Raw genomic sequence first — 16,087 nt, 5'->3', positions numbered from 1 at the left:
ATGATATAAATATATTTTTAATATCTAATATATATTTTTAGATGATAATTTATTTTAAAATATATCTTATAATAACAATTCTAAATGGAACATAAATCTTCTGATTTTTCTTATTTTGATTTTTTTAATCAATATATACAATTTTACTATTTTGATTTTTTCAATCAACATATACAATAAATAAAAAACACAAAAGATAAATATGCATGGTACAAATTTTATTTTATCAAAAAATTATTTATTTTAATATATTACATTATATATGTGAATATTAAGACATATATATATATATATATATATATATATATATATATTATAATTAAACTTTTTTAAAAAACTAATTCATTATTAAGAAATTGTTTTTATCACATGAGAATTAATTTCTTTCAAAAATTTGACAGATATCAAATAAATAAATATTTTTTCTGAATCTATATTTTTATATTTTTAAATATATTATTTTTTTAGATAAAAAATTATGTATATGTCAAATAGTAGTGGGGGCAAGTGCCCCACTATTCCAAACGTGCATCCGTCCCTATATATATATATATATATATATATATATATATATATATATATATAATATAGGGGGTTATAATTATACCGGTGTAACTTTTACTAAGTATTATGCCGGTCAATAACTTTATATTAAATGTGAATTTTGTAAATCCAACCGTTAAATTGAAAGTTCATATCACTTTATAAGTGTATATCAAATTTTGTTAAAATTGAACAACAACTGGAAGGTAATCAAAGTGTTTATATTTTAATGTATTTTGAAATGAATATATTACATCAATTTTGTTTTATAAAAATGAAGTATCAAATCATCTTGGATTAATATAAAGTTTTCTATATATAATCTATGAGAGATATGAACTTTCAATCTAACAGTTGGATTTACCAAATTCACATTTAATATAAAGTTATTGAGCGGTGTAATACTTAATAAAAGTCACATTTAATATATATATATATATATATATATATATATATGAGGGGGGTTATAATTACATCGGTGTAAATTTTACTAAGTGTTACACCGCTCAATAACTTTATATTAAATGTGAATTTTGTAAATTCAACCGTTAAATTGAAAATCTTTTACTCTTAAATCATATATACAAAATGTTATATTAATCGAAGATGATTTCTTATAAAACAAAATTAAATCTGTCGAAAAATTTATATTTTCGATGAGAAAATTTTTGTAGGAAAAGTTATATTATTGATGGAATATTTCAGAAAAATTTATATTTGTCTAAAATGTAAGAACTGGTTTTAAATTTGATATAAAAATATTATGATATAATTAGATAAGATTTTAAGTTAGTATTTTATTAATAGTTGATAATTAAAAAATAAAACAAGGATAAATACATTTTTTTGAATTTTATATGTTTGATTTAAGATAACTTACAAAATAACTCTTGGTAAAGTTATTCCGCTCAATAATTCATGGTGTGTGTTGAATTTTATCGATCCAATTAATTGTTAATTTAAAAGTTATTAAATTTTACTAATAATTAATATAAAAAAATTAATTAGTTTTGGAATAAATTATTTGCTAATTAACAATATAATTGAAACATTAATTATTTTAAATTATTTAACTATAAAATCTTATTGACAATTTACTATATGATCATAATATTTTTGTATAACTAATATCTGATTTTAAATTTGATATGAGAATATTATATATAATGAGATAAGATTTTAAGTTAGTATTTTATTAATATTGATAATTAGAAAATAAAACAAGGATAAATACATTTTTTTAATTTTATATGTTTAATTTAAGGTAAATAAATATATTAAATTAATTAATTATTTAAAATATTAAAATTTAATTTATAAGTATGTAATAAATAAATATTTATAATTTTATAAATTATATTATCATTATAAATTATAAAATTAAATAATTTAAATTATAATTTTAAATAGAAATAAGTAGATGTTAATTATAAAAGTAAGTACATAAAAATAAAGAATAACTAAATATATTATTATTATTATTATTATTATTATTATTCGTAATATAAAATTGTTATATATTATTATTATAGTACAAATATGAGATTGTATATTTGAGGATGACTTAAATGAATTAATTTGTACAAGTTATACTGACAACATACATATACATTTCGGTAGCTTACTCATTAAAACTTCACAGTTAAGCGTGCTTGACCTGGAGTAGTACAGGGATGGGTGACCTTCTGGGAAGTTTTCTAGAAATTGCACAAGTAAGGATAAAATACGCTAAACAATGAAATATCGTGAAATAAAACCCTTGAGAGGCCAAATATGAGGATTATTACATTAATAAATTTATTAAAATTAAAAAAATTATAATTTTCGACGAGTAAATAAAGGGTTGTAATATTAATTTAGAGGCAGTTGGTGCGACAGTTGATGAAATGGTCACAATGTTAATATAGAGGCAGTTAGTGCGTCGGGTGCTTCAGGGGTCGCAATTCCAATTTTGCGACGGTTTGTGCAACGATTCTGATAACTGTCACAAAATTGTCTTGTGACGGACAATTCTGCGCGGTTCCCAAACCGTCGCAATGTTGTCTTTGCGGCAGTTCTAACCGTCGCAATGTAGGCCATATAACCGTCGCAAAATTGTCATTTTCTTGTAGTGAGGGTTTTTCCTGAAAAATCTATGTGCCATTTTTCTTTCTTGTTTCTGAATTAATGCAAGCTCTATGTGCCTTTCTTCTTTCTTGTTTGGGTTGTTGACTGCTGTGCAAGTACTACTGGTCAAACTGGGCATGCTTTATTGCATCTGGAACGGCCCGTTCTACAACTAGAACGGTCCGTTCCTCTTGCAGTCTTTGTGTGTAAATTGTCCATCTGGAACGGGCCATTCTGGTTTAGAACGGCTGTTCCGGACAATAAATACACAAACGACTGTAAGCAGAACGACCCGTTCTGGTTGCAGAACAGGCCGTTCCGGATGTGTGTCACACAATTTTACGTCGATTTTTGGGAATGTCTGACATAAATTTACGTCAGTCATCACGCCCGACGTAAATTTACGTCTCCCGCTTAAAAGTCAGAGTTTTTTGCGACGTAAAAGTCCTAAAATAACCGACGTAGAATACACATTATATACTAGTGATGCCCCATTCGTGAAACATATTTTTTTATAGTGTTCTATATATAGAATGAAGTTGTATTGAAATTTTAAGACATTACTGTAATTGTATGAAAGAATAAGTTTAATTACTTATGATCCTATATTTTTAGAAACTTTATTTTTTAAGTCTTAATATTTAAAAATATTATATTTAGTCTTTATATGTATAATTTTTGTTTTATTTACTCTTTATATTTGTATAAATTGTACTTTTTAGATTTGTATAAATAGATAATAGGATTTGAAAAGGACTAAAAATATATATATTGAAACTAAAATTGATACTAGTATTTGTTAACGGTAAGAATTAAAAGATAAAATTTATGACATTAAAGGATAATTAAACAACAAATTTAAAAGAAAAAATATTTGATGGGATGAGTTGTATTATTGTACTACTCGTCTTTAATAGGACTGTTTTTTCTAGAATATATATTACATGATGATGCAGAGCAAAGGTATGAAGCATATAAAATCTTCAAGCACATTCAAACCTTGAAGCACAAAAATGATAACCATTGTGGCTTCATATAATGTCACACCAAATCAACCAACTCCTAAAGAGCCCTTATGGCTATCCGACAGTGACCTAGTCGCGCCCCTAAGTCATGTACCTACAATCTACATTTACAAAGCAAAACACAACAACACCATCATTGAGAGGTTGAGAGACTCTCTTAGCAAGATTTTGGTGTTCTACTATCCGGTGGCTGGCAGATTAATGTTGACAGAAAGTGGTAGAATGGAAGTGGATTGTAACGCAAAAGGAGTGACACTGCTTGAAGCTGAAACCACAAACACATTGGGTGATTATGGAGACTTTTCACCCTCCCAATCCACCAAGAAACTTGTTCCAACCGTTGATTACACTCAACCTATAGAGGAGCATCCCCTATTGCTGGTGCAATTAACAAAGTTTCATGGTGGTGAAGGCTTTGCCATTGGATTTGCTATTTTTCATCCTTTGGTTGATGGGATCTCCGCTATTAACTTCATCAACAAATGGGCAAAGGTGGCTCGAGGAGAAGCACTAGGGCATAATGAAATGCCATTTCTCGACCGAACATTATTAAAATTCCCACACCAACCATCGGCAACACGCATTGATATCCCCCAGTGGGGTTCAACGCAGCAACACAAAACAGACAAAGTTACTCAAAAGAAGAGGGAGATGAGTGTTGAGGTGTTCAAACTCACATCAAGCCACGTGGAGAAGCTTAAGAAGAAGGCTAACGACCAATCTTTAAAAGAAGGGTCGAGGCCTTATACCAGGTTTGAAGTTATTTCTGCTCACATATGGAGATGCTATGATAAGGCTCGTGAAATTGGTGAGAACCAACCAACAAGGGTTCGGTTTAGTGTTGACATTCGCAATAAGTTGATTCCACCACTCCCTCAAAACTATTTTGGGAATGCTTTGGCAAGAGCAGTGACGCATAAATGTTGTGTGGGAGATATCATATCAAGTCCGTTAATTTATGCTACTCAAAAGATAAGGGAAGCAGTTTATGCAGTTACTGATGAGTATATAAGGTCATATTTGAGTTCTATTTTTGGGCAAGGGCATTTGGATAGCATAGAGGCCTTTTTCTCTGGTCAAGGAAGCCCTATTAGTTCCCCAGATCCTAATGATCATGTCTTTATGATGACAAGTTGGATAACAATGCCAGTGTATGATGCAGATTTTGGATGGGGAAAGCCTGTGCATTTTGGTTTAGGAATTGAATTTCGAGAACATAGAGCAGTGATTCTTCCAAGTTCAGATGGAGATGGTGTTATTGTCTCCTTGAGTTTCCCAACAGTTCATTTGCAACTTATCAAGAAATTCTTCTACGAGGATATATGAAATATTAATATCCACATTTTAAAAGTCCTAGGTTTGCTTATGCATACATTTTATGTGTGTCGTGATTTTCTTTGTTTAGGAACTTAGCATGTAATCCATCTCCATGTTCTATCACATCCTTACTTTCAATAAAATGAAATTGCGTGTGTGATGTACAATTTTATGCATTGAATAAAGTTCATAGATTTTCATCAAATGTGACTTTTTCTTATGGTAGTATGTTGAGTGCTTCCTTTTATATCTTTATATATAACATCTTAATCTGATAAAAGATTATATATATTCTTAAATTTATTCAAGAAATGTGCAGTGATAATTTTCATTTTAATCAAACATTTAATTCTAAACCTTTGAGCCCATATATAAAACATGTTATAGTCAGTTAAAATTTTAATTAGTTTGTATTTAGTTGCATTTACCTTGCACAACCCAAAGTTATGACTTATGATAGAGAAGGAAAGATGGAGAAAAAGGGTGGTCATCAAGCTCCGTTTACTCTACGAATAAATTTACTTAGATTTATTTTGTTCAATAACTCAAATTTTATATAAAATTTTAATTATCAAATCATTGAATTTAATGTTGTTAATGCATAGATTAAGTTCACAAAATTTTAAAAAATTTGAAAACTATTTGATTCTTCATGTCAATAATTTAAAATTAATGTTTATATATATATATATATATATATATATATATATATATATATATATATGTATCTAGTAAAAGCATGTGACCATAAATGATGAAAAATTAAAGATAAAAATAATTAATAGTCGAAATTAAAACTTGATTATAGATATTTACCTATAAGATCATTATTGTGACACCCCATTTTTCACAAAATATATAAATATTTTATTAATAATTCTGATATTTCTATTTTATTAATAGGGACTGTTAAATATTTGTTTTAATTGTGTTATATATTTTAAAATATATTATATGATATTTTATTAAAGAAAAATATAGTATTTTAATTAAAAAGAAAGGAATTTTCGGAATAATTATAGTTAGTATGTTTTAACTAGAGAGTAATTAAAAGGAGGTTAGGTTTTATTAAAAAGAGGGATTTTCTAGTCAAACCCTTTTTATGCCTCTATTTTCACATACGCACTTCAGAACTAGGAGAACATAAGTAGGAAGAAAATCACAGAGTCATGCATCCGTCATCTAGAGCTTATCAAGGTAAGGGAGGGAGTGAGAAATCTCACTTTGGGTGTGAGTTGTATGTCGGACAGTACGTAAGATTGGCTCCCAATCCTATGTTTAATATATGCTCATATATGACAAGTTTTCTCCAATTAATTGTGTCTGTTTCACTTTTTGGTTTTCTTGTATCTAATTAATTGTATGAATTGCTTAAATGGGTGATTGATTTCATGTTTTGATATTGTAATTGTATGATTTAAAATCTATATGGATTTCTTGAGAAATCCTAAGGGAATGCATTGATGATTGTACGAGGAGATTGATTGGGTATAAGTTATATGTGTCAATTGTGTTTTTTAGAAGTGTAATATAACCTATGGAGAGTTTATACCAATTAGATTAAGAGCAAAGAATTTGGGTGAGTTGTGTTAGATTCTAAAATTCTGGTATAAACATACCTTGGTATTTATCTGATTTTTTTTGCATGTAATTAATGAAATTGAGTTCTGATTGTTAGGTTAGAAAATAAACATTTAGAGTTATAGTTTAGACTCAAGAATCACAAAAATGTTAAGAAATGACCAAGTTATGTGAGTTCAAAGACCAACCTCATATTTTATTCACGAAATAACATGCATATGTTGTAAGCTTTTTTAGTAGACTTAAATGGAAGATATATATAGGTTTTGTGATCTTCATAAAAGTTGTAGCCTTGGATGTTATGTTTCAAATTCCATTGGAATAATCTAAAAAGGAGGTCTATAACTCAAGTTATGAATAAATTAGTAAGCAAAGGTCAGGTTGTCAAATTTAGGCTTAAACGTTGCGGTTTTTTATTTATTTAAAATAGTAGATGGCGTATATAGCTCTTGAGGTCAACATAGAACTTGGAAATAATTGTCTTATCTTTCTAATAAAATTAAGATCAACTTAATAGCATATATATAGCACTAGCTCAGGCTTTTGGACCATGCAATATCGTAGAAGATTAAGTTATGAAAATGTAGTATGTGAGTGTGCTACTCATATGTTTGTGAGCTATGTATGATTTGTAGTGATGTGATATCTTACGTCATTGATTGCTAATAGTTAATTGATATGGTTGAATTGTTAATTACTATATTGAGAATGGTTGATGATTTTATGATATGGGATTAGTTGACTATGAATTAATAATGAGATCATGTGAAATATTATGCATAGAGTCTATTTGACATGCATCATGTGCATATAAAAATATTTTTGTAAGGGTACGATGTGGAATACACTATCAAGGAAGGTCTCTTGTGTAAAAGTTTAGGAACCAACCTTGAGTATTGCTTGGTTTGGAAGTCTCAATCCTACCCTTGTGAGCATGGAATGTATCTTACATGGCTTAACTATCCCAATCAATACTTGGTAGTATGTCCTTCAAGTGAGATTATGCAGACGGTGTAACCCAGAATGTACTCTTATACTACTATAGTGTGTTACTAGCGGCAATGAACAAGTGTAATATGTGATATATTTTACTGGTGCCACATGCATGATAACATGTAGGTCGTGTCCATTACATATGCATTATAATCTTATTTGTTGTTGCTCAATATGCTATGAATAAGTTAAATATGATGATGTGTAACTATGTATGTTATATCATGTTGTTTGTGTTTATCTAGTCAGTTTGCATACCTACACTGTGAGTTAGAGTGAGATATTTCTCACCCCCTTTTCTTTTGTGTTATCTTTTTGTGGTTTTTGCAAGTATAATCATCAATATAATGCTAAGGATGTCGGTAATGAGACTTATTATTCAACATTGGGTTTTGCTCTAATAGGATACGTGACATGAGGAATTAGTTAGGACTAATTAGGATTTGATATATTTTTGTTATTTACTTTGAGTAGTTTAATTTTTATTTCTGTTGTAATTGTTATTTTCGTTAAGTCTAATTTATGTTAAAATGTTATTCTCTCTACCTATATAAACTTTGAGTTTATTTATTATATTGAGCTTATTCATTTTTATATTGTATTATGGCATATGCGGGGTAGAAAGTGTTACATTAAATGGTATGAGAGCCTGATTTATTCAAATTAGACATGCGTGTTATGTGTTTTAACTAGGTTTTCGTGTATATTCTGATTTGTGATTAGTTATGTGTTGTACGTATGATTGCTTTTCTTGATTCTAATGATTGCTTATTTATTTTAATACTTCTTACTTGTGTAAAGAGTAATGATTATGGGTAATATCACTTGTTTTTGCAAGAATAGGTGCGGGTAGAGTAAATGACATTTTATGCTAATTAACTAATAATTTTGTTTATATTCTTATTGCTTGTTTATAACGTCTTTTAGAAGTTTTTATTGAAATTCTAGTTGGCCTCCCCTTCTCTCGCTCTCTTTCTTTATATATATATATATATATATATATATATATATATATATATATATATATATATATATATATATATATATATATATATATATATATATATATATATATATATAAAAGAGAAGAGTATTTAATAAAATCACATATTCATAAAAGATGAAAAATCAAAGATAAAAATAATTAATAGTTGAAATTTAAACTTAATTATAGATATTTATCTATAAAACTATTGTTACCACCATTACTTTATCACTCATATCATTATTATTATTAATTACCATTATTATCTTTACTATCACTAATTAAGAAATGTGATCTTATAAGTTTATGTATTTTATTTCTAATAGCTCATTATTAAGTTCATCCTAATAATTTTTTTTTATGAAATTTAATTTATATATTATTATTTTTTAATTAAATTCAAAGTAAATATAAACTAATATTTTATAACTTTTGTACAACTTCTCAAATTAATAATATACAACAATATTTATATGCATATGTATTAAAATTATATAATCTTACTAAAATAACGTATGAAAATATATTACTCAATTATTTAAATTAAAATTAATTATTTTAAAATATTTATTTAAAAAAAAAGTAAAGTTGAAAATGAAAAAGGCTATGGTCTTGCCTTTGCCACGTCCATGCATTAATGAGTGTACATAATGTAAGATGGCCATTGCAATAATAATTCCTTAGAGATTTTCTTAACAACCAGATGATATGTAATAAAGTCATGGTCTCAGATATATGGACAATTCATGCTCGTCTGAGGTCAGTTCCTGACATATGCTTGTTTACACTTTGGTTCAAACCGATGTAATGCTATACAGAATTTAGTGAAAATACTTTTTTTAATGTAAAATAGGATATCTTGGATTTAATTTTTTTAGGGTGTGTATTGGATTAGAATTTTAAAGGATTATTTTAGTTAAAAAAGATTCTGCGGATTTTAAAAGACTTTGCAGGATTTTCATGACTTTTAAGATTTTACAGGATTCTACGAGACTTAAAATCAGGATTTTAATAGATTCTGCAAGACTTTTAAATCAGGATTTTAATGAATTCTGTGGGATTTTGAGGAGTTTTGACATTTGATAAGATTTAAAAAAAATTCATACATTTAAATTTAAAAAGAGTCAAAGACAAAAATAATATAAAAAAAATGTCTAGATAAATAATAATAATAATTCTCCATAATATTCTATCCTCTTTTTATAGCATCCACTATCAATTGTAACAATTCATCGGAATCCTCCTTGGTCCAAGCTTCATAGTTTTCTTTCTCTTTTCCTTTTTCTTTATTATTTCCTTGTGAATCTTCCATTTGAATTACTAAAACAATATATGTTGAAAACTAGTTATATAAATAATTATGGATAAGAGACAAAATCAATAAAATTATATAATTATTTTTAGAAGCACACCAATCATACAAGATCGAATATATCTTGGCTATCCAAATGGATCAAATATCTCAATCATTATAAAAAAAATATAAAAACATAAGATAATTTTTTATATAAAAAAATCAGTATATTCGATACTGAGAAAATATTTAGATATATATATATATATATATATATATATATATTATTTTAGTTATATATTATATGATAATTTTTAACGATATTTATAAATGTAAATTATTCTAACAAATATTTTAACAATATTTCCTTTTTTAAAAAATAAGCTAATGAAGGCATAAATCCTAAACCCTAAAAACTTAAATACTGCAATATCTTATGTTAATTTTCTTTTTTTAAAATATAAAAAAAATCTTAATTTCACAATATAAAAATAAAAAGAAAAATTCATAGTAAATAAAATAAAATAATTGTTGAGTCATAAAATGAGGAGGGATTAGAGTAACAAATTCAAGGGAATGAAAGAGTTCCAGTTTTTATGCTAAGAGGGTTCTTCCCGCAATGAAGATCCATTTTCATCTCATTCTACTCACAGAAACCCTAACAAATTCATCTTATATATATATATATATATATATATATATATATATATATATATATATATATATATATATATATATATTGTAGAGATTATGATATCAATTTCATCTTTCACTTTTTTCTTTTCTTGAAGTGTGTTATAAAAAAAAATTACCACTTAAAAGTTGAAATTTCAAACATTTTTTTGTGTTATATAAAGGAACAAATTCAACTACATAGAATAAAATAAAGCAAGTCAATTAAAGAGAAGGAATAGAAAAATAGAGCAAGTCAATGACATTATCATTTACATATCAGAGTTTCACAAAATAGGGGAATGAGATGAGAACAGTACTACAATATTATATATGAGCAATGAACAATAGTGTAGTATTATTAGTAGAGAAAAAATGGAGAAGACAGGAGCATAGAAAAAAAAAATGAAAAACTCACTTGAAAAATCTTGAAATACTTAAAAAATCACTTCAAACAATCCTTCAAAATCCGATGGGTTTGGATGAGATTGTTTTATGAATCTGGTATTTATAGATAACACTATAGAAAGTCCTTCAAAATCTCTCTCACACAACAATCTTTTAAAATCCTTATATTTTTGAATACTAATGGATTGTTTTTAAATTGTAAAAAATCTCAAATGAATACCAGTGGATTTTAATGGACTCTTTAAAAAATCTTAAACATCCAGATTGAATACCACTGGATTGTTTTTAAGTGACATAAAATCTTCATTGAATACTAATGAACTTTTTTACTCAAAAAAAATCTTTTAAAATTTTACGAAATCTTAAACTAATACACCTCCCTTAATTTTTCGATCTCATTCTTGTAAAAAAAAATATTTTTTTTTAAATCGTTAGATAGATTGTTAAGTCTAACTAAAAAAGTAAAAGAAAATATAAAGATCAAAATGAAAAAATGCATTAAAATTATAAAAAAAATTAGAAATTAACCAAAATATTTACGTCTTATACATTTGTCAGTGATTATCTCATTTTATGATCTTTATAAAATTATGCATTTAATTTTTACAATTCTTTTAATAATCATTTATGCATTCGTTATAGTTTTCTGGTATATTTTTAATGTTTAAAAATTTAAATTTTATAAATTTTGTTTAAATAAATATTTAGTTCATTTAAAATAAATTATTTTTATTTTGATCTTCTTAAATTTTGTTCATTATATTTTTTTACTTTTTTATTTTATATAGTTTCTACAAACTTGTTATTTTTTCTATTAAATTTAATGGTCAGTACAATATTAAGGACAAAAATAAAATAATTTTTTAAAAAAGACAAAATTAAAAATAAACGTCAAAATGATTAAAATAAATTTTTAAAAAAAATCTTATTTTCAATTATTAAACAATATATTTTATACTATTCATAAATATTGTTATGGCTACGATGCACTGTACAGAATCAACCACATTTCACAACGTGGATTCACAGTAGCCAGTATAAATTCTTTATGTCATTATTATATGATGTGACACGTAATTACAATTTTGGTTTCCCATGCAACATTAATGTAGCCTTGCAAGTTGTATTTGGTTGCTGACCTTATTTCTTTCACTTTCCAGGTAAGTTGTTAAACGTAATAACCAAAATTGTAACACTTTTATTATCTCAACATATATATTATAATAATAAAAATTTAAAAAATAAAATTTTTAATTTTAGTAAAAAGGTTCACATGATAATCTTCAAAATTATTCTTCAATGACCACAATAATAAAAATGAAACGCAGGAGTTTACAAATTATTTTTTAAAAATAATAATTATAATTCTAAAATCATATAAAAATCTATGTTCTAAAAATCATCTGCCACGATGTCACAATATCAGAGCATACCCACAATTCCACTGTTGACATTCTAGATGCCACTCGAAACCGGATCTTTCTCACTTAAAACATCCACAAATCATACGGTGAGAAAATAAAACATTTATATATATAGCACATAAGAAAACACAACATATTAACTTAATATTCATAAATATTTCAACATAACGTAATTCAATCAACCATGCATCGTCATCATGTCATAATTCTCAATCACACTAATTTGCACTTCACACTATGTCAAGGTCACGCTACCCATTTAACAATCTCAGGTCATGCTCACTCCTGATATAACATTGTGCCAAGACCACGTTATCCCTATCCCAGGGCCGTGCTCACCCTTGACATGTTAAGCAAGGTCACGATACCCACGTAACAATCCAGAGTCGTGTTCACCCCTAATATAACACTGTGCAAGGTCATGTTACCCCTAACCTAGGGCTGTGCTCACCCCTGACATGTTAACCAAGGTCACGATACTCATGTAACAATCTCGGGCCGTGCTCACCCCTGGTCATAGGTGTGAAGAACCACAACCACATCTCATTCACATTCCACACAACATCTCATGGTTCAATTCCATACACATATCAGATAAGTCCAAAATAATCAGTTTCATACATATCAAACAATTCACATTTAAATCATCAATTTTTATCAAATAATATAACAATGATATTCATAAATTAATATAATAATCAATAGAATTAGCAATTTAATATAATTTCATCATAAACAGTAAAACCCCCAATTGTTCCAAAACCTAGCTCACAAGCACTTTTCTACAATTTCGTTCTCTCTCCCAGATCATCATTCTTACAATTTAAATACATATTTCTAATCCTCAACACATACAGAATCTAATGGTATAATTAATTCCTCAGATAGAAATAATCTAATTTTTCCAAAACCTAACTTACAGGCACTTTTCTATAATTTCGTTCTCTTTCATAGAGCATCATTTTTACAAACAAATCATATATTTGTTGTCCTAAATATATACAGAATCAAATAATGCCAATAATTCTTCAAACAGAAATAATTATAAAATTACTCATAATCCTAAGGGATTCTTCCTCTACCCAATTCTATCATGTAACTCTATATATAAATAATTCCCATAATCCTAAGGGATTCTTCCTCTACCCAATTCTCTCATGTAACTCTATATATAAATAATTCCCTTTTCCCCCGTACCTGGATATGTAGAAGCTGAATCTAGATATGTAGAAGCTGGATCTACACTAGATCTGGTTGGTCTCCCTCACTAGGTTTCCCTCGGTCTGAAGCAGAAAGTAGAGGAAAGAAGAGAGAGAGCAGAAGAAAAGAAATCAGAAATTAGAGGTGTGCTTTTTGGGAGTGGCAAACAGCTCTATTTATAGGCATTCTACGCTGTTCCAAATCTGGAACGGCCCGTTCCGGATTCTTAAACTACGGGTAAAAATCATATCCAGAACGGCCCGTTTCCAAACCAGAACGGCCCGTTCTGGTGTGCATTAATTACTTACAACGGCCATAATTTTGGGAACGCCCCGTTCCAAGCCCGTTCCCATTTAGGGTTAATGGCATATTTAATAGTCTGGAATGGCCCGTTCTATCTTGAGAATGGCCCGTTCTGGGCTATTAACTCACATACAATTTGGTAATTTGGAACGGCCCGTTCCAATTCTGGAACAGCCCGTTCCAATTCTGGAACAGCCCGTTCCAAGCTACTAAATCACATACCTTTTGGTAGTTTGGAACGGCCCATTCCAATTCCGGAACAGCTCGTTCCAAGCTACTAAATCACCCCTATCACCTTTATAAAATTACCAAAATACCTTCAATTAAAATAAATAAATAAAAAGTGAAATAAAAACTAGGGTGTTACAATTCTCCTCTCTTTTAAGAAATTTCGTCCCCGAAATTACCTGAAGAAAATAAAAACTGATATGAAGCTTTCATCTTCTCCTCTAACTCCCAAGTAGCACTTTCAGGTGTAGCTCCTCCCCAAATAACTTTCACCAAAGGAATTTCCTTACCCCTATGTTGCTTCACCATTCGATCCTCGACTCTCACCGGGGTAGCTTCCACAATTAGGTTCTCCTTAACCTCAAGATGATCCGACTCAATCACATGCGAAGGATCATGGATGTATTTCCGAAGTTGGGAAATATGGAAAACATCATGGAGATTTGACAGATTAGGAGGCAAAGCAATTTGGTAGGCAACACTACCGACTCTTTTTAGAATTTGGAAAGGACCAATAAATCGAGGAGTAAGTTTTCTGGATTTCAATGCCCTGCCAACCCCAGTCCACGGAGTGACTTTCAAGAACACATGGTCACCTTCTTGAAATTCCAAGTCCTTCCTTCTCCTGTCAACATAACTTTTTTGTCTACTCTGAGCTGTCCTCATCCTCTCTTGTATCAATCTAACCTTATCAGTGGTTTGTTGCACAATCTCAGGTCCTAAGATAACATTATCACCAGGCTCGCACCAACACAAAGGGGTCCTACACCTCCTACCATACAAGGTTTCATAAGGTGCCATACCTATACTAGAGTGGTAACTATTATTATAGGTAAACTCTATCCAAGGTAAAAGACTATCCCAAATACCCCCTTGGTCCAACACACAGGCTCTAAGCAAATCCTCTAAAGATTGAATAGTCCTCTCAGTCTGACCATCAGTTTGAGGGTGGTAAGCTGAACTAAGTCTAAGTTGGGTCCCCAAAGCTTGTTGTAGGCTCTCCCAAAACCTAGAGGTGAATCTAGGGTCTCTGTCTGACACTATACTAGATGGTATCCCATGCAATCTCACAATCTCATCAATATATAGCCTAGCCAATCTCTCAAGAGAATACCTAATGTTAATAGGTAAGAAATGTGCACTTTTAGTCAACCTATCAACTATAACCCAAATGGAATCATGCCCTCTCCTAGTCCTAGGCAAAGCAACTACAAAATCCATAGAAATGCTATCCCACTTCCACTCGGGTATACTCAAAGGCTGAAGTAGTCTTGAAGGTTTCTGATGTTCTATCTTAGCCTTCTGACACACTAAACAGGCACTCACAAATTCAACTATATCTTTCTTCATCCTAGGCCACCAAAATATCTTCCTAAGGTCTTGATACATCTTAGTTGCTCCTGGGTGAAAACTAAGCTTGCTCCTATGACCTTCCTCTAGGATCAAACGTCTAAGTGTAGGGTCACTAGGCACGCACACTCGGTCTTTAAATCTTAACACTCCATCTACACCCAAGGTAAATTCTCCTCCAACACCTTGTCCTATAGCATCACGTCTAGCCACTAGAAATGAATCCACTAACTATGCTTCTCCAATTTCCCTCAACAACTCGCTAGTCACTCAAGTCATACCTAGTCTCACACTACTAGGGGTCACCTCACAAGTCAAACTCAAGTCTCTAAATTGAGCCAAAAGGTCCATCTCTCTAATCATAAGAGAAGACAAATGCAACGATTTCCTACTTAAAGCAACAGCCACCACATTGGCTTTGCCCGGATGATAACTAAGATTAAAATCATAATCCTTAAGGAATTCTAACCATCTCCTTTGCCTCATATTTAATTCCTTTTGGTCAAATAAATACCTAAGACTCTTATGATCACTAAACACCTCAAATTTTGAACCATACAAATAATGTCTCCAAATCTTAAGTGTGAATACCACAGTTGCTAATTCAAGATCATGGGTGGGGTAATTCTTCTCATGTATTTTCAATTGCCTAGATGCA

At 29.1% G+C, this 16,087-nt stretch overlaps 1 protein-coding gene across 1 annotated transcript; it reads left to right on the top strand.

The window, feature by feature from the left end:
• Positions 1-3,605: 3,605 nt before the first annotated feature.
• On the top strand, positions 3,606-5,196 carry LOC109790793 (hydroxycinnamoyl-CoA:piscidic acid hydroxycinnamoyltransferase). Its single transcript, XM_020350029.3, has one exon. It carries the CDS (start codon positions 3,663-3,665, stop codon positions 4,998-5,000), a length of 1,338 nt encoding a protein of 445 aa, XP_020205618.2. The 5' UTR covers positions 3,606-3,662; the 3' UTR covers positions 5,001-5,196.
• The last annotated feature ends 10,891 nt before the right edge of the window (positions 5,197-16,087 follow it).

Source organism: Cajanus cajan, chromosome 2 (assembly GCF_000230855.2).
Source record: "Cajanus cajan strain Asha chromosome 2, NIPB_CcT2T_4, whole genome shotgun sequence".
Taxonomy (NCBI): Eukaryota; Viridiplantae; Streptophyta; class Magnoliopsida; order Fabales; family Fabaceae; genus Cajanus; species Cajanus cajan.
Note: the sequence above shows the minus strand (reverse complement) of the source record. Positions and strands in the feature narration are given on the sequence as shown.